At 42.3% G+C, this 27,360-nt stretch overlaps 1 protein-coding gene across 3 annotated transcripts in view; it reads right to left on the reverse strand.

Moving 5' to 3' along the window:
* The window catches only part of PDLIM3 (PDZ and LIM domain 3), a 37,364-nt gene extending 12,851 nt beyond the window's left edge, over positions 1-24,513 (reverse strand). The window contains exons 1-6 of one of the 3 annotated variants that reach the window (XM_004457781.4): positions 24,344-24,513; positions 16,055-16,206; positions 14,727-14,811; positions 7,132-7,199; positions 1,702-1,965; positions 51-178 (exon numbers count right to left, since the gene is read on the reverse strand). In XM_004457781.4, the coding sequence (XP_004457838.1) occupies positions 51-178; positions 1,702-1,965; positions 7,132-7,199; positions 14,727-14,811; positions 16,055-16,206; positions 24,344-24,436 (790 nt within the window). In that variant the 5' untranslated portion in view covers positions 24,437-24,513. Of the gene's footprint in view, positions 1-50; positions 179-1,701; positions 1,966-7,131; positions 7,200-7,541; positions 7,730-14,726; positions 14,812-16,054; positions 16,207-24,343 lie in introns of all 3 variants that reach the window. The other 2 variants (XM_004457784.4, XM_004457782.4) reach the window with 2 other exon arrangements.
* Positions 24,514-27,360: the final 2,847 nt, after the last annotated feature.

Genomic DNA, 27,360 nt, shown 5'->3' on the forward strand with positions numbered 1-27,360 from the left:
CACTCCGGCAGCCTTGACGGGGACCACGTCCGCAGACCCAGGATGCTCACCAGGGCCCTCGACCAGATCCTGGAGCACTCGGAAGGAGCCGGACTGGCGCGGCTGGGTGGGCTCGTCCCGGCTGTCGTGGAGCATCCTGTAGACGTCTGACTGGGGGGGCACCGAGGCGGTGGGCTCACTGAAATACAAGCGGGGCAGGCCAAGCACGTCAGGGGGGCTGGGGGGTCATCGCTGCAGTTCCAGAAATAAAGGTGGTTATATGTCCAGAAACAGCGTTCAAGTATTCACGGAGACCAGTCTACCATCATACACAGAAGCAGAGTTTTGGTATCAAGGTTATCTCTCATAGGGCTAAAACAGGAAGTGAATTTGCCTGGGTTGCCTTAAAAATGTCATTGAGTAATCAACCAGGGAATCACAGGGACAATTATTCTCCATTTGGCAAAGTACTTGGGCGGGTGACTAAAAGGGGAGTGTTAAGAAAAGGAAATTTCTAAAAATAAGATTTGCGCCTGATGGGTTATGAATAAAATTAACTTTTTTTTCAGACAAAAGGCAACATACACATGATAGAAACTGCAGGAGTGAGACCAAGTTGATTATTCTCAATCATAAAACTGTCAATAAATTTCAAAATCATTTCCAATATTAAACTAAAAGCATATAGTTTAATTTTATTTTTAAGGTTAATTTGCTTTGTTAACTCCTGGAAATAACAAAGGTACCATTTTGCTTGTAAGCTGAAGAAATTCAACTTAACTGCGTTTGAAAGCATACAACGTAGAAGCGTTCCAATAAAAGTCTGTCTGCTGACTATACTATATTTAAAAATAGGCACAGTACAGATCATTTACAATAATGAGAGTGGCTTTATTTTAATGTACTGTCTACAAACATATTCCTGGTGTGCAAAAAAAGATACTACCACATGTCAGGTACTGAACACTTTACTACTTTAAATGATTGATTGCATTATCTAGAAAAGGTAGTTGCTGGCTGTATAGACTTTTATTACCTATACCATACTTGAAAATAATCATTTCATAGATCTGAAATTGTTTGAAAAACGGTTTTGAGGTATATTTTGCTGTTATTAGCTCTCTTTATTCATACCTTTACTAACCTATTGTGACAAAGCACTGAATAGTAAAAAAGTGATGCTGCAATATTGAAAGAAGTAATACGATCTTATCCTATAATAAATTTTTACTTAAAAAAGCTTGATGGCAAAAGTAACTTGAACAAATATTCATAAGAAAGAAGAAATTAGTCAAAACAGAGACCAGAGGAACTTGAATATCTTCACTGAGAGCCTGAGGTATTCATTTATAAATCTTTACCCATGGCAAAAATTTTAAGTGGAAAAATAACCACTTCTCCACAAGATGCCATCAGGAGAGCAAAGAGGTATCACCTCTTACAAAACTGCCTTCAACCTTCAAATGCCCCAGAGGAGGGCGGCACGAGCTACTCTACAAACCCCTTCTGAGAATTACTGCATTCGGCATCTGCAAAGTACCTTTGCCCTTGCATGGCTTCGTTTCTTGCTACCTATTACCTGACGCTATACTGAGCCAGTTCCCCAAGCCCCCTTCTCAGCCAGGCATTCTTTTAGTTTCCCACGTGGCATCTTTCAGTCGAGACGACGGCGCGGCCCTGCCCTGTGCGCTGAACGCGCCCCGGCTCCCACAGGTGCATTACCTCATGGCGGGCGTCTCCCCTAGCGCGGTGGAGACCTGCCCGTGGAGCGTCTCCATGATATTGTCATCAGAGTACAACTGCATAGGTGTGTTAAACTGAGCATGGACAATCTTCACACCAGGAAGCTCCATTTCCAAGGGAATGTTAGGGGCCATCTTAGCAGCAACTTTCAAGTCGCCTGGGCAAATGGTGCTAAGAGTGCTGGCGGAAGAAGGGGTGCTACGTCCACTGCCACCGTCCACTCCGGAGGGGGTGCTGCATCCACTGCGTTAACACCACGGCCCGGGGAGGACGTAGGGCCGGACGCCCAGATGACACGGAGAACAAGCACAGAGAGGTTAAAGGAACTGAAGACCCAAGTAGGAGCAGAACTACAACACGCCGAACAAGAGCTGACCTCTGGCTACAGTGTACTTTCGAAAGGGAAGATGTTTACAATTCGTCATCGGAAAAAGTTTAACGAAACGAAAAGGAAGGGGTGCTAATGCATTTTTTGGCTCAGTTCTACTAGGCAATATGTAAATTGAGAGTTAAATAAATGTAAAAAGAGTTGCATGTAAACCAAGTAGAAAAAGATGCAACTATTTTGTATTTTAAAAATAGGCCAAATAGTTTTAAATATTACCGGCAAATGATGCAAGAAATTACATTGGCTGGATAGTCTTTCACATTTCAGAAGCACAATACATAAAATGAAAGTATCATTAATGAATGGCTCTTTACCAACAGTAATTGGATATGCAGCATAAAGACCTAGTCAAATATTTGGGCTAAAAATGCCAAAATAAGAAGTATGCTTCTGAAACGTAGTTGAGCTTTAATTGAATAGTTACGTAGTAGAGATTATGTGTTAAGGCTATTTTGTAGATGCTTTATTATTATTTCATTTGTTCTATTTTCATTCTTTAATTTTTGTGGCGAACAGGCTTTTGAAAACTGGTAAATTGCCTTATACAGGCTCTAGAAATAGCCAATAAATGCTTGTCACCCTGAAATAAAAGACAAGAAGGCAAATTAGGTGCTCTCTTGACTCTCATACACTCTCTAGGGCTGAGGGCCATGTCTTTACATGTCATTATTTAAATAACATTTTGGAAACATATTTTCATGCATGTTTCTCATTTCCTTTTAAGGAAAACTTGAGGCACAATTATTATGAAAACTTAAGAAAAACCAGTCACGCAAATTTGAAAGCCACAGCATAAAGTTCACGTCCTCACGAACAGTCACCACAGCCATGCCAACGACCGAGAGCCATTTCATGAGAAAGTGGAATGGAGGTTAGCAAGAAGCACAGCCCTTCCGGACAAAGCCAAGCGTTAGGACTGGTGTAAACTGCCACGCCTGCCAGTCAGCACTGCTGCGCGATGTAGTGTGTTACCCCAACGTCAGCGCCTTCTCAGCCGCTATGCTCTCGGTGTGACCCCACATCTGCACTGGCTTTCCAGGGTAACTATGCGAATTTTGCCCCATACTGACAGCAAAAACCAAAAGGGTAATAGGCAGTGGTTTTGTTGGCTTCATCATTGGAACAGTGACGTTCCCCTGTTGAATGGAACAGTGTCCATTAAACTGGATAACCAGTTTAACCCACTGAATGGCTTTTCAAAATACAATGACTTGTAGTATCCAATTCAACCACCCACATAACCTAAACTAGGCAGGTAAAAATGGACTTGCTCCTTCACTTCCTGGCTGTTGAGAACGTGTTTAAAACTCAATTTGTGAGCTGGTTAGGTCCCACACAAAAATGTCAGGTGCCTATTCATTCTTTCTGCAGGCTTGACATGTCTCTGGATCTTGAAATGGACCTTGCCTAATTAAAGAATAAAAGTGAATTTTCAGTTTCGGTTCAGTTTAGTCAGGATCATCTTGATTTGACCTAATGTAATGAAGCTTACAAAATTGTGGTTTAGGGATTTGAAACCCTGAGCTAAATCTTAGGAGACTGGTTCAAAATAGTGAACCCATTCAGCTAACATTGATAGCTGCTCTGACCCTGCTATGTCCCTTTACTTAAATGGATACAATGAAATACAAGTGCAGGCAGAACAAATTACATAAAAATGAAAGTCACAGTTCTTTGAAAGATGTTAAGTGGCAGGAAAACAGGGCCCAAGTCCCTGGATTACTTATCGGGAACTGTTTATTGATAGGTAGGATTGTGACCAATTTAAAACTTACAGCTATACCTTATTTTACAGTTGTAATTAGTAATCTTTTTCTATTATTAGTACTTTCATACAGGACCATATTTGTGTAGAAAATTTTATTTAAGCAAGGGTTGTATCTTCTATTTCCTTAGTTCCTTGATCACTCTCTTTAAGGCCTGATGTCTTTTGGAATAGAAAGGAAATAAATCTTAAGCAAACAAGAATTAGCATTTACAAATTTCTGGGACAATTGAAAAATATCTCTTGAACTGAAGCTTTGAAAAAGTTTTCACAGACTCTAGTCACTGTGGATATCATCCCGTCACTGTGACTTACTCCTGGAGACCTGGAAAGGTTGGTGATCATGAGATTTCTTGAGGTTGACTGAGAGGTCAAGGAAGTCCTCAGTGAGTTCCCCAATAGAACTAATTTCCCTGGGGCGTGTGTACAGGCATTTGTAGAGATGCTGGTGGGAGCAAATTGTCCACAAACCACTCACAAGATTGTATTTTATATTTTGGACCTGTAAAATACCTCGCATATATTTTTAGTTATGGCTATGGCTTTAAAATTTTACATATTTGCATAAAAATGCTGGTCTTTTACTATCACATCAATTTGCTGGTAGCAAAACCCCAAGGAGATTAACATATGACTGATTTAGCAACTCCAATTTCTGGTTAAAGAAAGGAAATATTGCTCATTAATATTACAGTTGCAGGTTGGTACGTACCTTGAAAAAGAATAGTTTTGTAAGAACAAAAAATTCAGAAGCTAGAGCAGAAGTGAGGAGGCACCAGGAGCAAGGAAGGGTAGTAGAGACCCTTTATCATTCTTTAAGATTTGCACACTGGCACCTGTTTTTTAAGCAAATCTCCTTATCCCTGTCCTCCCCTCTCCTCTTTTCACTAAAAATTATGAGTGACTTATATTATCGCCATGTTTAAGGTAAAATGAAAACATGAAAGAAGGCGTTTGTAGCCTGGGCTCTCTCTGACTTTCCCTGAATTTTTATAAAATTACATGTTATAGGGCTTCCCTAAACATATGTGCAGTTCTCCTGAAAACCTGGAGCGCAAGTTAGTGGATTTACAGTGCTAACCTCAAAAGAATGCAAGCATATTGCATTTGAACTTTTAACCCATAGCTTTTATGTTATTGCTGGTGGGGTGGGGAAGGGAAGCTATTGACTATGAGAAATAGGGAGAAGATGCAGAGGAAAACAGAATGGGAACAAATAAGGAGGAGTAAAAAAATACTGTACAGAGTTGCAAGTATGTGGGAGGGGTAAGTGCTCCTGCCTCTCATTGGCATTCACCCAGAAAATACTTTCAGGTTCTCCAAGGATACTGTTCCTTTATTCCATGAACATTTATTGAGCTCTCACCTTGGACCACATTTGTAGGTGCTGGAGATACAAGGTTGAACCAATTAGCCAAGGTCCCTGTGGATACCGAGCTGACGTTCCAGTGGGGGAGGATATTTTTGGAAGCCACTGCCCTCTTAGCATCTTTCTCCTGCTCTTTCCATTGTAGCGTTTTTTTCCTGGGTCTGATATCACAAAAATGGTCTGGCTTGTTTCGAGGTAATCCTCTGACCCAACTCTAGTTTATGGAAAGGTCTGCAGATGAAGTCACACATGAAACGATGATTACCCATCCCCAGCAGGGTCATAAACTCAGATGTTTATGACAGAGGCTCAGAGGGTCTGTCATGTGTATATGAAAATGGGCCAGGTGTCACACAAAGAGGAGCGACAGGTATTTCGCCAAGCTGGGAGAAGTGATGCCTCCTCTAAAGGCACGGCAAAGCAGCCAAATGAACGTGTCTGAGGACTGAGTCCACCCAAGCAAGCACCACCAGTTTGTAGGTCATTTTTCAATGTTCCTAACCAGTTTGGATCAATCTTGTCTGACCAGCAACTTCCTTCCCCTGGACTGATTGATTTAGCTGAGGTCAGAGGGATGGGTTTGAGGTTTCCTGAAGTCAACAATTTCCTGATGTTGCAATTCAGGGCATTAATTTCTTCCCCTTAGTTTGGATTCAGTTTCTATAGAAGACATTTGAAAAGGATCATCTGAAGATGATAATTTTCCTGATCGACAGATAATTGTTTGGTCATTATTATTCTAATTTGTGTTGTTTTCCATAAAGGTAACCAACCTATCTCCCTCTCTCCCAACTTTTTCTTTATGCTGATTTTCCACAAAATGGAAAAGTTCCTTGTTGAGTGTCCTTTCTGCCTCTGCAATTACCCGTAAGAATGACTATGCAAGAGCTAATGACTGGTGGGGTTTCCCAGTGGGCTCTAAAGGTGCAACGACAGGCAGATGCTGATGTGGGATGACCAGAGTCCATTCACTCTATTTCTAGAAGCTCCACCAACTTTCCCATACATGCTCCACCAGAGTCCCATCCAACCTATAAAACTCTACCAGCTTTCCCACACGTGCTCCACCAGAGTCCATCCAATCTATTAAGCTCCACCAACTTTCCCACATATGCTCCACCAGAGTCTGTCCAATCAATAAAGCTCCACCAGAGTCTGTCCAATAGATAAAACTCCACCAGCTTTCCCACTCGTGCTCCACCAGAGTCCGTTCAATAGCTAAAACTCCACCAGCTTTCCCACTCGTGCTCCACCAGAGTCCGTCCAATAGCTAAAACTCCACCAGCTTTCCCACTCGTGCTCCACCAGAGTCCATTCAATAGATAAAACTCCACCAGCTTTCCCACTCGTGCTCCACCAGAGTCCATCCAATAGCTAAAACTCCACCAGCTTTCCCACTCATTCTCCACCAGAGTCCATCCAATCTATTAAGCTCCACCAACTTTCCCACACGTGCTCCACCAGAGTCCGTCCAATAGATAAAGCTCCACCAGCTTTCCCACAAGTGCTCCACCTGCTCCTCACTCTGGACCGGGGCTGGTTTCCTTTATAGCTCCTGCTGGCTGGACTTTCCTGACCTGGCATAGAGCCCGTGTGCCTGACTCAAAGGTCACTGTGTTCTGTGCGGGCTCCCCAGGTATTCGTTATAAATATACATGGTGGTGGCATAAAATTTCACAGCTGTATAATCTTGTCTGTATTTACTTTTAGAAATAGAGGCCATTTGGCTACTGTCCTCTGCTAAGTTAGTTTGGTTTTTTTGCTTTTGAAATAAGTTTCAAAATGAGAAAAGTCACTCCAAACACCTCAAAGTTACTTTCTTGGTGATTAGTAAGGACGTATTAAAGCAGCATGCACTTCAAACTTCACAATCTCAGCGTGTATGACCTGCTTCGGCCTGGGATTATGAAAGGTTTGGGCCGAATATTGTGCTTGTGTTCAAAGTAGTTCACGTCCTGTAAAAACAAAGGGTTACAAAAGTCCCTCAGTGGAGGATTAATATTTTTTAAGATAAATTAAGTGAATGGTAATTTTACAGATTATTTACCACCAAATATTGACATGACTAAGGAGGGTGAGAAAGGAACCAGAGCAATTTCGTCTCTTAACAATCTATTCACTACCTGCTCAGGAACCGGCTGCCTGGGCTCCGGAACCATGTTCTAGATGCTTGTCTTTAAAATACAAACCTAACAGCACCTTCAGGAAAGTAAAAATAAAACAGCAAGAGCTGGACTTTTAGAAGGAAAAGAAAGCGTGAGGAACGCCGTGGCCGTGGCCGAGAGCCCGATACTTACTTTTGTGGAGAGCTAGGAATGAGTCCTCGCAGCTGGCCATGGAGTGCGTCTTGAATATTGCTCGAGGAATAGAGCCCAATGGGTGAGTTATAGGAGGCGCTCACTACCTGTCTTTTGTCATCAATGTTTGCTGCTGCAACAAAAGGCTGCGCCCTTCTGTTGTGCGCCGTGCCAATGGGTTTGAACTCCTGTGCAATGGCAGACAAAATACACAGAGCCAGAGCGCGCAACAAAGCCATTAACGAGCACAACCGACAGCATGGCCACGTTAACAAAGCACCCTCGCCTGGGAGGTCACGACAGGGTTGAAGCAGGAGAGCGGGAGCCTTTGCACGCCTTTCTGTGCAACGGGCCTGTGCTGCTCTCAACTATTAAATGTTAGGGCCAAAGGAATTGACCGGACTTAAAATGGGGTAGGAGAATCCAAACGTTTGTCTGCCCTCCCCGCACTGATTTCTGCTCTGTAGTTCATGGCACATTTGAATACAGAGATTTTGTGTCAGAAATGAGACTTTGGACTTAATAAATAAAAATGACTATACTTAACATTTCTCAAGTAGAGCTTGCATGTTTTGTTTTCTCTTATATTAATATTTTAATAAAATTGCCACCATTTTAAGAAACAGGGGAGTAAAACATAGTCAGAAATGGAATAAACTCTTATGAATAGCTATACTGAATTATTTTAACTAACCAAGTAAAAATTCTGTTTTTTCTTAATTCCTACAACATTAACAAAGAACCAAATTCTTAGTTTGGAATAAATTACAATCTTATTTTAGATAAAATTGGTAACAATTGAAGGACTCTCTTTCCTTTTGAAGCAGGGACCACATTTGTTGAAAATATTTATTTTTAATTGTGATGATTTTATGTTATGTATTTAAAGAACACTTCCTGTTTATTCTAGTACCAGAAAGACAAAAGCCAGAGCTTCAGAGATGGCTAGCAAGCAGTGTTTCACAACAGAGTCCTAAACCCCAAGTCTAAAACATATCTAAATAATCTAAAAACTTAATATCTGTTATTTCTTTAATGTAGGACTCCTGTTCCAGTTTTTATATAGATGTATACTTTTTCTAAAGCCATGAAATTTGGTCTCTTTCTAAGCAACAGAAGAAAACCAAAAGTAAGTGATAAAATAATAAGCCAGTTTTCTTTCTGAATCTTTTCATTTGACAGAATTAATAAGACAACTCTTTATAAAAATATTTTCATTCACATATTCACATAAACTCCACTCACTTTGGTAAATGTGCCACAAGTGTTTCACACAGATTTCAAATAATACAAACATTTCTAGCTATTTGAAATGTTGCTGGAAAGAGATGATTTTATTAAAAAGATTCTGTGATGCTCTTCTTTGTATAATTATACTTAAGTAAGTTGTGGGATGGTACATTTCCATTAGAAAAGAGATTTTCTTGGGTTTGGAAACGGAGATTCTGTGCGGAAACTCTTGTGCCTGAGAGCTGACAACTTCTCGCAGGGACCTGAGCTGCGAAATGCTTTCTTTCTCTTCTCCTGAGCAGGTGCTCATCACAGGGACTCCCTGTCCCCCATCTGCCTCTGCTAATGAAACACTTTTTTTTCCGGCGGTGGGGCGGGGGCAGACAGGTGAGGGGGGATTATGAGGGGGTACAGTTTCAAATGCTTGCCTACTGAGTCTTGGGCTTCAGTGCCCAGAAGAGCGTCTTTTCTCTACCAGTCCTGAAGAGCATATTTTAACAGCCACCTGGACTGGGAAAAAACGTCTGAGTTGAATAAAATTTAGCCTGTGTGATAACATCTCTCCAGTGTGACTGAGTCACTGAGCCCTTGACGGTACTATTTCAGTTTCTCCGTGATAGGGCTCACTGCCCAGGAGTGGCTACACAACTGCTGCTATTCTATAGCAAAATGATTGACATGCATCTTTAGAATAACGCCGAATTCCAGAACACAGGAACATTTATATAGTAATACAATCTGATTGTTTTAGCCGACTTGATCAAGCTGGACTGGCTGTGTTTATGGTTAATCGTTATGATGAGCCATTTTCATGGCATGAGCTCAGTGATCTGGAAATAATTGTAAGTAATGTAAATGACTGTGACTCAAGCCAGTGTCGGTCTGTTTGATATGAAAGAAGACAGAAGGCTGTATGCCTCATAATTTAGCTTTGGTGGATTATAAATCTCTTGGGCTAATTAGATTAGAATATCAAGAAGCCTGATTGTTCAAGCCTGAACAACTCAAGCTCTGTGGAACTTAGCGTTTTGTTTTATAACAAAGTATGGTCTGCTTTAAAGATCTTGGTAAACAGAAGAGAATTTACAGAAATTTGTTAACATGATGTGATGGCTTCATGGAGTTAAAAGGTCTTGGCCCTTGTTTCTTATCATTAAAATGATTTAAGAAAACATGGATTGTGATTATCCTGTAAATGAGACAACTTCTCTGAAAGTAATATCCATGAACTAATAATCCTAAAGGGCAGCATATAAGTTAATTAGCTCCAAGCTTTTTCTTTGCTATTTTTAGTTTGGTTGTATATTGCGAACATCAAAAACGTTTACCTCTATTTTCTACTCGCATCATATAAGGAAGTATTTCTAATACCGGCTTCCAACATTTGCATATAAGCTTTGCAAAGCATTAGTTAATGGGCTGCTAGAGCCATTCCCAAGAGCACAGGGAACTTTGAGCACGGCATCAAGTGAACGTTCTGCCCAAGCCTGACATCGTTGTTGGTGGTCGACAGAATCAAAAGACAAAACCCATTAGCAGTTTGCTGTTCCTAATTCCTTTTTATTTTTCCCAGAAAACCACCAGCAACATAAAATACTAGGAAAATATTTATACAGCAGCTAATATAGTCCAGCTCTTGTGTTTATTCTACCCAGACAAACACCATCCAAACGATTCTTATCTCTTAGGAATTCAATAAGTAATTAATGCATTTTAAAATACTGTTTTTGCATGTTAGGGGCCTATGTCAAGGAATAACATTTTGAATCGATAAAATGCTAGCGCTGCCCGAGTACAAGCCACGACTTGACAGGGCTTTGCCGCCAGCTCTCCTGTCTTGGCGTGACCTCAGTGTGGCAACATTAAAGGCAGTTCACCTTTAATTTCTTACCAGGACAAGATGTCCACAGATAGAGGTTTTACCTGAGAACGGAAGCAGTTACCAGCTCAAGCAGAAGCAGAAGCAGCATGTTTGATTCATATGCAAATACACATAGAAGAAAACTGGCAGGGGGATGAGGGAAACAAAGTATTTCAAGTGATGAAATAGTCCATCAAACCACACTAAGGAGAAGGCTGTATTTCCTCATGTTTGGAATTTGTGAACAGTCATATCCCTCCTCAGGCTCACCACTCAAGTAAAAATTAAAGTCATGCTTAAAAACTCTTCTTTCCTCAGTGGTCTGTTTCAAGTGTTTCCCATTGCTCCTTGGGGGGAGACTGGGAATTGGGGATTAGAAAGTGTGTTTTATGTAGGTTTCCTTCCAGGTATCAAACCATTTTAGATAAAGAGTCATTCGCTTGAAGACATAAAAGCCTTCAATCCATACTCCATCACACAGGTACATCTTTAACACCAAATCTTCCGTGGAAAGGGTGCAATCTTGAATATGGAATGAGGGACAGCTTTCTTCTTGTTTATTAAAGAACCGTTTTTGCTTCTGAAAAGCCTCTTTTCTGTATTGCCATAGCCATTATCGATTTGAGTTGTTCAACTAACAAAGGTGAGGGAAATGTTTTATTTGGGAATGTAAATTTTGAAGAAAGATGAAGAATGCTAACATGTCTTTAAACTAGAGAAATACTTTGTACAGAAAACGTCCTTCTGGTCATAGGCCACGTGCAGAATGGGAAGGAAGGAGTTCATTCACTGGGAATGATTGACTAGACAAATGCTAATGTTCTTTTCAATCTAAGATCCAAGTGTAAATTCATACATTTAAAAAAAACTATTTAATGATAGCATGGAAAACTGAAAAAAATCTGTTTATTAAAATTTTAAGTAGTTTCTATTATGGTACATAAAAAAACTCCCCAGACTCTAAACTTATGCATAGGAAAAGAATGGAAATAAATTTCAGTTGTGGCTGTGCTTGGATGCTGGGTTCTAGCCCTCTTCCTTCAACAAATATTACTTTCAAAATGAAAAAGAGTGTTTTATTCTAGTCACAAAGGGCGCACAACTTACAATAAATGTTTGACTTGGGTTGAGAAACAAGAACTCAAGTCTTGCATTGCTCAAGGGCATTTCATCAGCAATGGCTTCTTAAGCACGCTATGTTAATGCCCTTCATTTCTCAAACTGACACACATTTGTTGTCCAGAACACTGCTTTATTTGGAAAAGTCTCATTTTGTATAAAGCATCTCTTTGTATGGTTTTGTATTAATTTTTAAAAAAGGAATACATGCAGAAACATAGCACACTTTATTTTCAATCTTGGTCTAAAAGTTAAAATTCACTGTTTGGTTTTTAGGATTTTCAGATAGCAGAGGCTGCATGGAAATTTGGCTGTGGCTTTGTGTAGGGAATGTCTCTCCTGAGGTGCCAAGTTAAGTGAGCTGCTCAGGCAGAAGTCTGGCCTGAGAACCTCACAAGGAGTAGGGATTTTTTGCCCATTGGGGAAGAGCTGGAATTGTCCTGCCTCCGATGCTCCAGACACCAGCCTTCTGGAGACACTGCCATGGAGCTCAGCCCTGCCTCCGTCTAACGGAACGTTCAAAGGCCCCACGCCTGGCTGCTGAAGCCCTTCGCCTCACGGCGCCTCTCTCTGCTTTTTAAACCCATCTCATTCCTCCTCTTTCCCCCATTTGTAGTATCATAAATATCCATATTGCCTAAACCTGAAACACCAAAACACAGGACACGTGAGCTAATGGATGACTGACAGAGGATTTAAAATTAGGCTCATTCTTTAAAAAAATCTAATATTTGGAATAACCATAGTCAAAGTCATACATTAATACTCATCGGCCCTCTTCTAGAGCTATGGCCCAGAGAATGGCCCTTGCACTCCAGTTCTTATGGTGGTCTAAGCTCACTGGTAATAAATCCTTGGGAGTCACCTCTATCCTTGGGTGGGAGACTCACCCTGAGGAGGGGTCCCTGGGCATTTGGCACTTTGGTCAAATCTGTTTCATCGCCCTGTATCTTAGCATCTCGCATTGATGAAATCAGGTTTAAAAAATTTGGAGGAATATTGAATGGAAAAAGAATTTGCAAAAGAGTGCAGTACAAACTCAGGTGTAGACTGTGTGTGGGAAAGGAAATACGGAATTCTACCCAGCTTGTCCTGGTGAAAATAAAAGTATAGGGTGATCAATAAATGCACACACGTAAGACATTTTTTAAAGCACCCCATGGTCTTCTCACCCCTCATCTGTTGCCTCTAAGTGATTAACTGATAAGGGGGAGAGGAAGTGGATAGGCTCAGGTGTTACGGCTAAGGGCCTTATACACAGGACAGCTCTGCCTTGAGAACTTAATTTTTTCTTCTTCCAATCATTTCTTCTATAAGAGGAAAAGCCGGTCAGAGGGTTATTTTTCCTCACCTCACCTAGTGTGGGCTGAGAGCCTTTCTCACTAGATTTATTTCCAGCCCATTCCACTTCATCTTTTGTTTGTTTATAGCCTGAAGAATGAAACTCTTACCTGACTTCTATCCCACTGAACATTCAAGATCAATTTACACTCAATGGCTGGGAGGAGAACTGATTTCCAGGGTTGGTCCTGGGCAAGGTGATACCATGCAGCTTATCTTTAGGCCCTCCAGTTCCTTTCAGTCATTCCTGGGCTATGCATTGAGTGCCTGCTGTGTGCTATGCCTCAGGGACTCAGGGTGAAGAGAGCAACCCGCTTTCATGGATAGTCTGTGTCCTGCTCTCTCTTTGGGGCCTGCTTTCTCCTTCTATTGCGCTTAGGGATTTTTAGGTTCAGACTCCTTCTTTCCTGTAGCTAGAAATCGAGGACAAGGATCTAATGAATGCTTTCCCTCTAGAGATTATTCAGGAAGTTTCTTCTGCTGGAGAGATTGCATTTTAACGGAAAATAAAGCTTTAATCCAGCATAGGTGCAAAGGCACTTGTCCTACCTTGAGAAAGTCCTTCTGGTTCTAGGACGGGTCCTAGCTCTCTGCTGAGAAAGGCCAGGGGGCTGGTGGCACGGCCTGGGGCTGCCCAGCAGCATGACACAACGAGAGCACCTGCCCTGAGTCTTGCTAAGAGCAAAGAGATGCGCGAAGAACCTGGTGGTTTATGGAGACACATGGAGGCCAGGAAGAGCACATGCAGGAGCAAATTCATGCCCCTGGAGGGTGAAAACCACAGAAGCACCAAATATAAATATGCTTTCAGTTCACTCCTGTCGGCTAACACCATGCAGAGAAACGACAGTTTGGGGGTATCTAATCAGTTTAGGAGGGATACTAGTTTAAAAGCGGATATTCGATTTTAACTCTTTATCTCTACACCCTGGGAGCTTCTGACTAGAAAGGACTTCTAAAACCTTTTCTTAATCAGATTTCCTATACATCACAATTGAGGTTTGGTTTCATTTCAGTTTACTGGAGCTTTTGAAAGCAGACATATTCTGGTAAGCATCAGATTATTAGGTTAGTTTAGCTCATTAGACAGAGTTGCCTCAAGGGCAGAATATCTTCATGTTATCATCATGCAGAACTTTTTCCATAGACTATAGCTTAACCATAGAATGCCAGAACCGAGAATTAAAGGAGGATAGAAAGTAAGATCTGGATGAGGACCTTGTGAGATTGAAGTTCACAATAACTATTAATTAGGGACATGCTTCAAATGGTTTACCCTATTTTTGTTTTTCCTCTGTTTTAACAACTTAAACTTCTGAGATTACTTATATGCATCAGAAATCCATTACAAAAAATTAAAAATAAGTTGACTATATATAGATATAGCTAAATCTTTCCCTATGAGAACCTATTTGTTTTTTAACAAGAGGCTTGCCTAGGAACTTTCTTTTTTTGTCTTGACCAGGAGTAAACATGGATAATATAAATTAATCTCAGAGAGGGAAGATGGACGACTCCTTCCTCAACAGGTGACCTGTTCCAATTTTTATATTTATCACTTCCTACTGTTGGGAGGCATCCATATCATTTGAGTGGGAATGTGATACGAATATCATTTACTCTAAAGTTCATACCTGTGGTTCTGATTCTAAGTTGACTTTGAAAGGGTGAGCTTTCCCATCTTCGGATACCTGTGGAGACCATAAGCGAGTTTCTGCCCTGTAAATAAAATAAAGTTCTTAAAATCCAAATTCTAATCGCACTTCTAACTTTATTACAATTTAATGTCCCCTTATGTATGTGAAAATACAAGCAATCCTCTTAATAATTTAAGCAAAAGCAATGTTCTTTGCTCATTTTTCTGTATTCTTGAAAAATAATTCCAAAAATACATCAATATATTTATGGAAACACTTATGTTTTTAGTGTCCTTTGGGGGAATGTGGACTGCATCAGACTTGCCAGGAGGACACTGAGAAGTTTCTGGAGGATGGAGGTGTACAACGCACGTGGAAAACAGAACAGGAAGAGAGACCCTGAAAGCACGCCCTGCGAAGCGACCACAACACAACTGTGTACTTCCTCCATCTCCTACCCAAGCCACCAAGGAGAAAGTGAGTGATGTGCCAGGTAGACTTGCCACTGGCATTGAGGAAATGTGCTGTGTCCAACTGTTCTCGGGCATCTATTTGGGATCGTGTGGCTCCTAAGGGATTATGTGCTTGGCAGGAACACAGGCTACACACAGAGTCTGATTCAGTCCACAAAATGGCAGCCTGGATGACTCCCTGTGCTTTCTGTCCACAGTGGGAAAGCTGAATACAACAGCAACAGAGTAAATGCACACTAACAACCACCATGACAAGTCCTTACTTTCATGATTCAATTTCAGATCATGGGCTTAAGGGCGTGAGATCTGGTTCTTTTTCCTAATATTCTTTTTGTCACAAATGTGTATCTAACCTGCTCACGTGAGCATGCTCTCTCACATCTTGTAAGATTTTTCTGGGCTGAATTCTGTACAAAACAGTCAATGGCAACTAACTGCTCACCATCACATTTTGGCAAGTCAAGAGATTCTTTCAGGAGACGTTCTGAATTCCATTCCATTCCCTACCACTTTCAGAATCGCAGTACAACTGGCTGTGCTGTGCTGGGTCTATGTGGGCGATACCTGAGTGATTCTGTTCTCACAGTCAGCTGAGTTAGTACAGGAGAAAAATCCCTTTGGCTTATTTCATCATTCTGATATTCCAGAGAATTGCTTTCAGAAATGGTTTTTTAACAACGACTGGATTGACGGACTCCAGTGAAATGCAGAACAAAGAGGCAATATATTAAAAAGTGAGTCAAAATTCTAAGTCCTGTGACACTCCTTTGCACTGAGAGGATGAAGCCATTTATAGTTCTGGTTCAGGTTTGCAAAACAGATCAAATTTTGACACCATTTATTAAGGAGCACCTGTCAATTTTGAGGCATAGCTGGTGTGCTGCTGCTTTAATCCGGTCCTGTGCATCAGCATGAGTCATGAACTCTGTACTGTAGCCATCGATAGCCAGGATGACATCGCCAGGACTCAGGTTGGCAGCTGCCGCCTTGCTTCCTGGAGTAATCTGCAAGAAACCAGGGCACCACCTAAATACCAGTATTTTGCAATATCCAGAGTTTTCCCTTGACATCTGTATTCCAAGTTGGTAACATTTTTAATGTTTTGCTGGACACGAGATCTTAAATATAACGTCAAATATCGAATTGATCAGTTGTTTAAGCTTATTTCCCTATCACATTAAATTGTTTTATTTACTAACCGCATTTCATCTATCATGGCATCTTTCTCTTTTTAAAGTAAAACTGTTCCACAACACTCAGTTTTAAATGAAATGATTTTCTTTTTAGTTTTAAAAAATCACCCAGAACACTTTGTTCAGCAATAGAGCTTTTCACACATTTATAATTTATCATCCTTAAAACTCACATGGGGGTGTACCTTAAATGGAGAAAGCAGGAAAGAGCATCACTCTTGTACCAACAAGAAGGAACCAGATAATCTACAAAATTATAGCTTTTCTTTAACTCTTCAGAGAGAGGAGGTCACAGGGCAAACAATTAGTCTGAAATCTAAGGAAAGACAGATACCTCCAAGGAAAGAAAAGATGTGAGCATGGGCTCATCTGAATCAGAGCTTGAAAGGAAAATGGATCCACCATATTAGCTGTTAAGAGGAATTCAGCAAACTTGTTAGTGAATTCCTGAGTATGAGTTTGCATGAGAATATAGAACCCCTGGGAACCACAGACACAAAGGAAATTTGTATATGCTCATAGTCTCTATTTGTTACATGTGTTCTGAAAAAAGAAGAGATGTAATAAATAGAAAACAAATAGCAAGATGGTAGCTTTTAGTCAACTCAGTAATTACATTACATGTAAGTGGTTTAAACACACCAATTAAAAAAACAGAGATTGCTGAACTTTGTAAAAAAGTAAGTCCTGATAATATGTGATCTGCAAGAGACCCACATTTTTGGGGAGGGAAGGATGAATGGAATAATTAAGGCTATGGGAAAAATATGGTTGCTGTTTTAAAATAGTAAATTTGAAATTACTGAGTATTCATGTTCTTTTGATCACTATACTTGCTCCCAATTTTTCTAAGTCCCAATTACTTACCACTGCCTAAAAGATTTTATATCATCTGGTTCTGTCTCCTTCTCTAACATAATTTTACACTGTCACCACTCTCCCTCATCCACTGTGCTCTAGCCATTCTGATTTCTATTGAGTGCCTCAAATAGGCGTATTTTCAGGGGCTTTACGCATATTGTTCTTTCTACCTGAAATGCTTCCCTTCACTCTTCACCTGGTTGCTCCTTCTCATCCTTTAGGTCTAGGATAAAATGTTGCATTCTCGTAAGACTTCCCTCACCATCTGAAGTGGCTTGCCCAGCCCCACCTCTATCATACTCCATCATTACAGTCTGTTGATTTCTTTCATGGAAGTTATCACAATTTGCATTTTTGGTGTGTGTATTGTCAGTCTTCCCAACTAGACTCAAAGGTCCTGATACCAGGTAAAATATTATGTCTATTTTTAATGCTTATATTGTATACCTCAAGGTTTAGAATTATTCATTAATTAAAAAATGTAACAGTCATTTAAATCAGAGCTTATAAAACAAAAAGAACTAGTCCTTACACAACAAAAAATTATGGCTTTTAATGTCAATCTATCATTGTTATATTTGGAAGTTACTACTTAGAGCAGAATAATACATAGGATTTGGTTTAAAACCAGACTGCTCCAGGAATTAAGAGAAGTATTCCTCATGGTTTGCTTGAGGACCAGTCATTAATTCACTTTTCTCTCTGTTTATTCTAGCTATCTATTCTATTTAACTCCATGGCTATAAAGGAGATACCCATGATTAAGCTAAATAAATTCTCGTGTGTCCTAGATCTTCAAATGTATCGCTAAAATGCTACCATACTCATTTTATTTACTTTGTCTCACTGTACTGATCATGAACATTTTTCCATAGGAACAGCTGAGAGAAGCTGGGTGAAGACAACTGGGGATTATCATATCTAAGCACACGATAGGTATTTCATGACTGTTTTCTATTTAGAACTCCTCCCGTACCCAGAATTATTAGAAGAAAAGTTGCCATCCCAAATGTGACTTGTAGAGATAAAAATAATCCTAAACTTTTACTTTTCTCTAGATAAGGTTTGTCAAAATCAGTGCTCTATTTAAACTTCTAAGACTAGAGTAGCTTTCTTTGATTTGAAACATGAGAAAACTCAATGTATTTGCTTTGAAAACTTTACTTAGATTTTCTAATATACTTAAATAGATTTAAGTTACATAACTCTTAGTCCTGATTTTGGAAAGCCTAACATATTTTAGCTCTGGTTAGGATGAGTGGGAGGTAGGATTGTGTGTGTATGTATCTATGCAAACTTTAAACAGAGACATCTGGTGTTCTGGACTTAGACACTGAATATTATTAACTTTCATTAACAGTATTAATACAAAAATTAATATTACCATGTTATGTTTATGCAAAATATTACATTTGCAAAGCACTTCCTCATACATTTGACTGTTACAACAACTCCTAAGACAGGCTGGACTAGGAAGACTAGTCCCACTTTTCAGAGAAGGCGTCTAAGTAACTGGTTAAAGCAGTTGTGTAGTCATGCCACCAGCTGTTTCAGGTATGAAGTAGGAAAGGTGGTGATGGTGAGGGACAGAACGCGCTTCTGACTGTGTTTAAACTGGCCATTGCTATCCTGGAACCTCCGCGGTGGGAGCTGATGAGGAAAAAGGACGTAGAGAGAGGGATGAGAGAGGAAGAACACACGGTCCTGTCACTTCTCCTGGTGCTCAAGGCCAGCTAGGCTAGTGACTGGCCTGGTAACGTAAATTATCTGTCCAACCAGAAGACTGTATTATTCTTGCTAAGTGAATAAAACGTGCTAAATGTTAAAGAATTACTTTACATTTTTGCTCATAGTTCTGTTTTTCAAATGAGGAGAGGAGTGAGCTAAATTGAGGTACAGATTTCAGTGGGTTATTTATTATTCAGTTTCATTAGGGTATCAAATATGAAAATGCCAGAAACATAATTGGAAATAATGACAGGATCCATCATTTAGCACCACGTTTTCAACTTTCCTGATCAGAAGAATCACCGGGGCCCTGAAAGATGCTCAGACTATACTGTAGGCACAGAGAATCACAACCCCCAGGAAAGGAGCCAGGCAATTTGTGGCTCCCAGGATTCCCACTATTCATGTCAACCTCTACCTGGGCCCATTTGGGAAAAAACAAACACAGGCAGAGCATTTATAATGTCCCAGTTAATGTGGGAGACATAAGGGAAGTCCAAGATACGGCCCTTAGAGGAATTTTATGTTAAGAATAAAAATATTGGAAAGAGCTATAGAGCAAGATGTACAAAATGGTAATTATCTCATTTAAGATGCGAAAATGGATGCACAGAAACTACAAGAAACTTGCACAGGGTCACACATCCAGTGAAACTCTGAAATTCTCATCTGGGTCTAACTCTCTAGCTGAGGCTCTTCCACTATCCCACAATGCCTCCCTGCAGGTAATCTCTTCCCCAGGAGTCTCATCTCTTTGGTCACACCTTTCTCGCAGAATCTTGGACAGGTTGTGCCATGGTAGTTGATGTACATGTCCCTTCTCTTCTACTGATTTATGTGTCTTCCACATGCAGTAATACATCTGTGCTTAATAGATACCTGCAGGATGTATAAATGCTATGAATGCATGAGTCAGTGCTTCCATGGAGATGCTATCCTTGTCAGAACAAAATTAAATCAATTTTTTATTCACCTTGACCTTTCTACTATATTTGTTTTAACCTGGAAAGGACTACATTCAAATGTAAACATTTCTTCCAAAAATTTCAAAGGGTAATATAGTTTATATTAAAGTAATATGCTTTTCTATGTTGAATCCTGCAAAAATTAAGAGTACGCCAGCATGTTCAGTGTTGGCACCAAGACCACATGCCATTCTCAGTTATAACGGTCTTGATCCTCAGTGTTATGAAAAGAAGACTGTTCTCTGGACAAAAAGGGAAGGGCGAAAAGGGGAAGAGGGATTGAGTGCCAAGGGCATGCAAGCATCAGATGTATGCAATCATTTTGTATTACATAGACAGGGTAACTCTAATGTATTCCAAATTGAATTATTTGTGAAAACAAGCCATCTGTAACTTGGCTGTGGGAGTGGATCTACCCTCTCGGTGGCCTGAGCGCTACAACGCCTTCTTGCAAGAAAAAGAAAGGAGTTCACTTAGAGATGGGGGCCTTGAACTTCATTCTGTGGAAATGCTTAGGCCAGTATACGTAGTATTTGATATAACCTCTCTCTCCCAAACTAAACATCTAAAACATAAATTTTATACGCACAAGGTATAGCACACTTATTGCTAGAAACTACTTTCACACAAATTGTGCAACAACTGACTGCTAAATTTGCTTTGAGAATGTCTGGCATTTAATTGACCTTACTTTATTTCTTATGTTTTTATAATAAAAAGATTTATGAAGATGATTAATTGGGTTGTAAACAATTATGTCCTGATTATGTGACTTGTAATTTGAATTGATGGAGAGAATTACATTGGTCACCCACCTCCCAACCCCGGCTCTGGCTGGTGCAGACGACCACGGCCTGGGAACACTGCTGCAGCCTGTGTTTGTAGAATGTGAAGGAGGCAGCAGAGAGTATAACTTGTAGGAGGACAAAAATTTATTTAGTTGACTTGAGGATTAAATCTCATTTATGGGACTTTATTGTGGTATTCAGTCTAGACACTAATATTTCAATTCTTGGTACACTTAAGAGTTATTTAAAACACAAATCTAACAATAAAACAATTTCCATTTACTCCTTATTGTGGAATTATTTTTGAGAACCTAATATGCATCTATTTAGGATAAAGTTAGGTGAAAAGTGAACAAATTAGTCAACAATTCACATTGTGTGTGTATTTACAACATATTAGATGTGCTAGGCACTGTGGTAGCTAATGGTCCCCAAATTAGGAAGTCCTGTCCTGAGGGAACATGCAAGCTGGTGGGAACAGGTGAACCCAACGTCTGTGGTAAGAAGACAAGGTGATTCACCAGAAACTGTGGCAATCAGGTGATGAAATGATGGTTACTGGAGGAAGCTTGGGAGGTGGTATCTGAGTGGGTTTCCACAGGCAGAGAGGACAGGGGGTGGTGTGGGATGGAGCAGAGAATTCTGGAAGAAACAGATAGCAAAGACACGTTAGAGAAATCCATAGTAGTCCAGCGCAGTGGCACCGTGGGAGGAGAGGGGAGAACGGGGAGGAAATGAGGCTGGAGATGTGAGTTGGGACAGATGGCGGAAAGAGCCATGAACACTAAGCTAAAGACCACAGATTTCTGTCCATATAAACGGGTGATGCTGTTGAAGGGTTTTTAAGAATGGGGGGATAAAAATCACCCTTACATTTTCCAAAGAGGGCTGATAAGATTATGTGGCATAAACTGGAGACTGAAGTCTAGGTTTTGAAATCCTCAATAGGGACAAGGTAACAAGAGAGAGTCAATAGATATGAAGGCAGAATCGGCAGGATGAATAATGTTTTCAATGGTGCAAAACCCCTATTTGGAAATATCTAGGCAATAAGTAGGAATTTTTCTATACATGTGGACATAGGAATGCAGGCTCTGCAAATCCAGAGTTAGAAACTAGACTGGGGAGTCAATGCTTCAATTGTATAGAACTTCCATTTGGGGTGATGAAAAAGTTTTGGTAATGGATGATAGTGAGGGTAGCACGACATTGAGAAGGTAATTAAGAGCGCTGAAATACACATCTGAATGTGATACAAGGAGAGAAACTTTAGGTTGTATGTTACTAGAATAAATTTTAAAAAATCATAGGACTGTACAACACAGCGAATCATGGACTATAGTTAATAGGACAATTATAATAATATTCTTTCATCAATTGTAACAAATGTACCCACTAATGCAAGGTGTTAATAATGGAGTAAGGTATAAGGGAACTCTATATTCTCTGCATGATTTTTTCTGTAAATCTACTTCTCTAATTTTTTTAAAAAAGAATGCCGGCTCTGGAGGCAGTAGACCTGGCGTAAATCCTGTCCCCCACTTGCTAGCTCTGTGGTCATGGGCGGTTGATGAACCTCTGAATCCTCACCATCCTCACCTGCAAAAGGGGGTAATAATGGTATGCCTCTCAAGGGGTTAAATCAAAATTAAATGAAAGAGTGCACATAAAAGGATGAGAATGGTGCGTGATAAACCAAAGCGTATAATATACATCCGACCTTATTCAGTACCTTTCAAAAATAATATGAACATTTTGACGTAATAGAATAATTTTCCTACCTAATCACAACACTGATAGTTATTTTTGAGTCACATTTTTTTTGGTGTTTTTCCAAATGTTTTTCAGTATTCTTATCATTTCAATGGAAATATTAATTAGGTGTTCACTAAGGCATAAAAATTCGAGTATGCATTCGTTTATACAATAAGAATCAACTGTGTACATAGTTTTGGGGACACTTGGGATACAAAACACTTTAATTTTACCAGTTCTCCTTAGTCAAAAAATTAATCAAAGATAAAAGACATAGTTGTACAGTAGTCATATATAGTTTTGTACTGTATTGCAACAAATATCAAAATGAAGGATAAAAACTAGTTATGATTGAAAATTCAAAATAAAAATTGGCTTTCCAAATGGCAATTGTCATTTACCAAATACATTTACCAAAAGTTTCTCCAGTTCAACTTCAGAAATGTAAGCATATTGCTGTAAAATAAACATTGTTTATATGGTCAACAGCTAAAAACTTCAAACATACGATTAATCAGATGGACATGTTACATAATAATAGCAAGGTATTTCTTCTATAAATCCTTTCAAGGATTTTTGTGACAAAACAATTTATTACTTTATGATTTAATATAAATCTGATTTAGACCTTGTTAAGATTCAAAACATATTTCATTTAATATAACCAAATGAAAACTCTAGAAGCTTTAAAAATATTTCTTAGTAGAGATAATGGAAACTATTTTCCTTGGTAAATCCATAAAAGGCATTGCTTGGCTCAGATCACTGCAGCATTTTCTGCTTAATTTACTTAGGAACATTTGTTGGGCTAGGTTAAGTTTTCATGTCTCATACAAAACACGTGTCAGATATGTTTATATGTTTTTGAAAAATGTAAAACAAAGCTTGAAATGTTCCATCGAATGTGTGTATGGTATATGCTTTGAGATACTTTAAAAAGGGTGTTAGGTCACAAATTGCATAGACATATATAAATATAACCAAATTTAAAAGGTTTACTTTGTTCAAAACCTGTGTGACTCATAAAGCGTTTATTTATAAAATATAACCAGTAAAGAAATAAAATTAAGGCATAATATTCTGAAAATAAAAATACAATATTCTGAAAGTTTAAGCTTTTAAGTTAGGTTTAAAATGTTTAATACGTGATAAGTGAAATAATTTTCTATCAAGACAAAAATCTTTGTTAGAAAAAAATCCATTAGACCATACAATGTTTAGAATTAATCCCAGAAACTTACTGATAAGACCCCGGGTTTCCTTTTTACCCTCTTCCCTCCCTAATTAGACAGTAGAGCGCACTAGAAAAGAAAAAACACTGACTTTCACATTAGTGTTATTTCGGGGTCGCGAGGCCGAGGGTTGCTTCCCACCAGGTAAACTAAACCAGGTTTTCTTCGCAGTTTGAGCTACAGACGGTGCTTCCTAGGCCAAGTTCTCGGCTGGGGAGAAGCGCCCGGCAACCCGGGACCCCTTCCCGCCAGGCCGGGACCGTTCCCGGGGCCGCGGGGCGCAGCGCGCGGCGGAGGCTCCAGGCCGGGGTCCGGGGCGCGCCCCGCTGAGCCCTGCCCCCGCCGCGCCCTGCCCCGCGGCCACCCTCGCGGCCACCCTCGCGCGGCGCCCTGCCCCGCGGCCACCCTCGCGCGGCGCCCTGCCCCGCGGCCACCCTCGCGGCCACCCTCGCGCGGCGCCCTGCCCCGCGGCCACCCTCGCGGCCACCCTCGCGCGGCGCCCTGCCCCGCGGCCACCCTCGCGGCCACCCTCGCGCCGCGCCCTGCCCCGCGGCCACCCTCGCGGCCACCCTCGCGCGGCGCCCGGGCCCCCCCACCACGCCGGCCGCAGGGCTCCTACCCTGGTGATGACCAGAGGCTGGCTGAAGTCCGTGCCCCCCGAGAGCCTGAAGCCCCAGGGCGCGGGGCCCGGGAGCACCACGGTCTGGGGCATGGCGCGCCGAGGCGCGGGGGTCCCCGCCGGACAGTGCGCGCCGCTCCCGCCGAGTCCGCGCCCCGACGCCGCCCGCGCCTTTATCCCGCTCCCGGGTGACGTCGCCGAGCCGCCCCCCAGCCTCCCGCCCCCGCGCCTCCAACTTTGGAAGCGAGAGCCGGGCCGCCGGGGAGCCCGGGGCCGCGCTGGCCGCGCTGGGGCGCGCTCGGGTTACCGCCTCCCCGCCCTCAAGGCAACACCTGTCCCGGCGGCCGGGCGGTCAGCCGAGGACCGCGGGCCGCGCTAAGCCGGCGGGTCTGCCGCGCGCCCCTTGGTAAATCACTTAACGCCTGCCCCGAGGTTTCCTCATCTGTGAAATGGGAGCAATAGCTGTACAAACCTCATTTACCTAGCGCGGAGGCTGGCCCAGCGTAAGTGCTCAAAAATGTTCAGCATTTCTGCACTTAGAGTGTGTGCATGTTTTGATATGCATTTATGGACAGGTGTATAATTCACGTTTCGGTGTATGAATGTGTAAGTATGCAAATATATACCCAATTCAGTGAAGCACCTGGAAGTGCGTATGACCAGGTGATTAATATACTCCAAACACAGGCCAGTTCTGAGTAGTAATTGTTACCTCCCTCAAACTCAGTCCCCAACGACGGTTTAAAGAAGTTTGGCCCCTGGGTGGTGAGTGTGCGGCAAGGAGCCAGCTGCGGTGCCTGGGCGCGGGGACCAAAGAGAATGCGGCAACGGAGAAGCTGCTGCCTTGCGGTCCCAGTTTGGACTCAAGGCCATCACATTGCTCTTATTAATCTCCATTTTTCTCAGGTGCAGACATGATTTCTGGGATGTGGAGCAGCTGTGTGAGCTCACACAGGCTGAGCGGTGGAACCGAGATCGCCACCCAGGACCGCCTAACGCAGATGTCGGCCTGGTACAGTTGGAAGGGTGGGGGGCACGGAGCCGCTGCGAGTCCTGACTGAGAGCAGGGGTTCCTGGTGTTGGAGTCCCCAGGAGGGGGAGAAGCGGAGGCAGAGGAGCTGGCCAACTTCAGGGGCCAGGCTGAGGCTCCTGCACCTCGCGGTGCAGGAGAGGCTGCAGCATCTCCTAAAACAAGGGAGGCTGGGACGGGGAGAAGAGAAGCACAGCTCAGGAGGCTGCGGCCTCAGCGCGGCCATGCAGGAACTCACCAGACAGGTCGGCGCTGCTTGGGGTCACTGCGGCAAGTCCATGGGCGTGCCAGGTGGGCTTTCCTGTCCTGGAGACCTGGTGGCGTCCACTCTGGTGGATTATCGGGGAGACGGGCTCTGCCTGCTCTTGCTGTTTGCCTGCTGGGCCGGCACGTTCCTGCCCAGCCCGTTTCCTGGTCAGCTGCTGCTGGGTGTGCGTGGTCACTCGGAGGGAGGGTCAGCCAGTTGTTTGGGCCTGTGCAGTTGTAATAATAGATTTGTTGGTACCGTGTGTTATGAGCAGGCTTCTGCAGCCAGTGGATTCCTGTTTTTTTTTGCCTTTTATGGGTCGTTTTGGTATCCTGTAGATGCAGGCAGCACCAAGGCAGCATCTACATAATTCCTGAAGGTACCCTGACACTTTCACGTGTGGAAAGCGGCCCGTGGAGTGAGCAGCGTTTCTCACTCTTCACCAGCGTCAGACCGTGGAGTGTGGAGGCGACTGGCAGGTGGGTGGGTGGAGAGGTGAGGGGCTCCGGGGAGCAGCGGGCCCTGCTCTCGGGTGGGAACTCTTCTAAGAAGAGACATTTCATGCCTCCTTTTCTTTCTTAAAAGGATTACAATCAACTCTGAAATTATTTATGATTCCACCAAATATAACCTTTGTGACTCATTTCAAACCATTTCTAAAAAGGTCCTAACCTTTTTGTTTTTAGAAGAGCACTGATAACATTTTTCCTTCTACTCATAAAAGGGGAAGACTTTTCTGCTAATTTAAATAATGTTATTGCTCCTGCTTTACTTCTCAGATCTATATCTTAACCCTGAACGCTCATCTCTTTTTCGATAGTTCTTCTAGTCACCTCCTGGGGTAGATCCCTCAGGACAATTCCACCTGTGCAAAACCGCACCTGTCATTTTCCTGACCCACCTGCCATGGCTCTCCTGGTGTCTGCACTTTCCAGGGCCCTCTGCTCTGTGCACCTTTTGCTGCACTCTGGTGTAGGTGTGGTCTGCACTGTGTTTCTCTTATTCATCCAATCAACACGCATTTCTTGAGCACCCACAACGTGCTGGGCGCTGGACGTGAGAGGCAAGCAAGGAAGAGCTCCTTCTTCCTGGGAGCCAGCGACTCACTGGCTGACCACGGCCCTGGGAGCACTGGGCTCGCATGTTGCTGGGCGATGGGATACGGATGGAGAGCAGGCGTCAGGGAACGCCACCACGGCACAGCACGGAGCAGGTGTCAAACGCCACCAGGGCAGGGTGCTTAGAACTGGGAGCCGGAAGGGGCTCCAGGTGCCAGAACCGCTGGGGCCCTCAGTGACGAGGCCAGAAACAGGCGGTGCCCGAGGAGGCGGCGAGTGCTTTGCTGTGGACAGAGCTCAGCACAGCGCGGGGCCAGGAGAGGAGGGCTGTGGCCGGCAGGGCCGCCATGCGTGCTGCTGTAGCATTTAGCAGGACCCTTGAGGGGTTAAGTGACGTGTATGAAAATCAGATTTGCATTTTACAAGCACCTTTCTGGTGATACTTACCAGATGAATAGTGCCTGAGGGAGGAAGGAGGCAGCGAGTCCACTTAAAACTGGCCTCGTCCTCCAGGGAAGGATGTTGGTTGGGGCAGTGGGGGTGGAGAAGGGGGGTCACAGTCTTTGGGAAGGTTCTTGAACAAGCTGGGGCAGATCTTATGTGGGGGCTGAGGAGGGGCAGGAGATCTGTGTGACAGAGTCTGCCGTGGGTACGAGGTGAATAGTGGGATTATGCAGGAAAC

This window comes from Dasypus novemcinctus, chromosome 29 (assembly GCF_030445035.2).
Source record: "Dasypus novemcinctus isolate mDasNov1 chromosome 29, mDasNov1.1.hap2, whole genome shotgun sequence".
Lineage (NCBI taxonomy): Eukaryota > Metazoa > Chordata > Mammalia > Cingulata > Dasypodidae > Dasypus > Dasypus novemcinctus.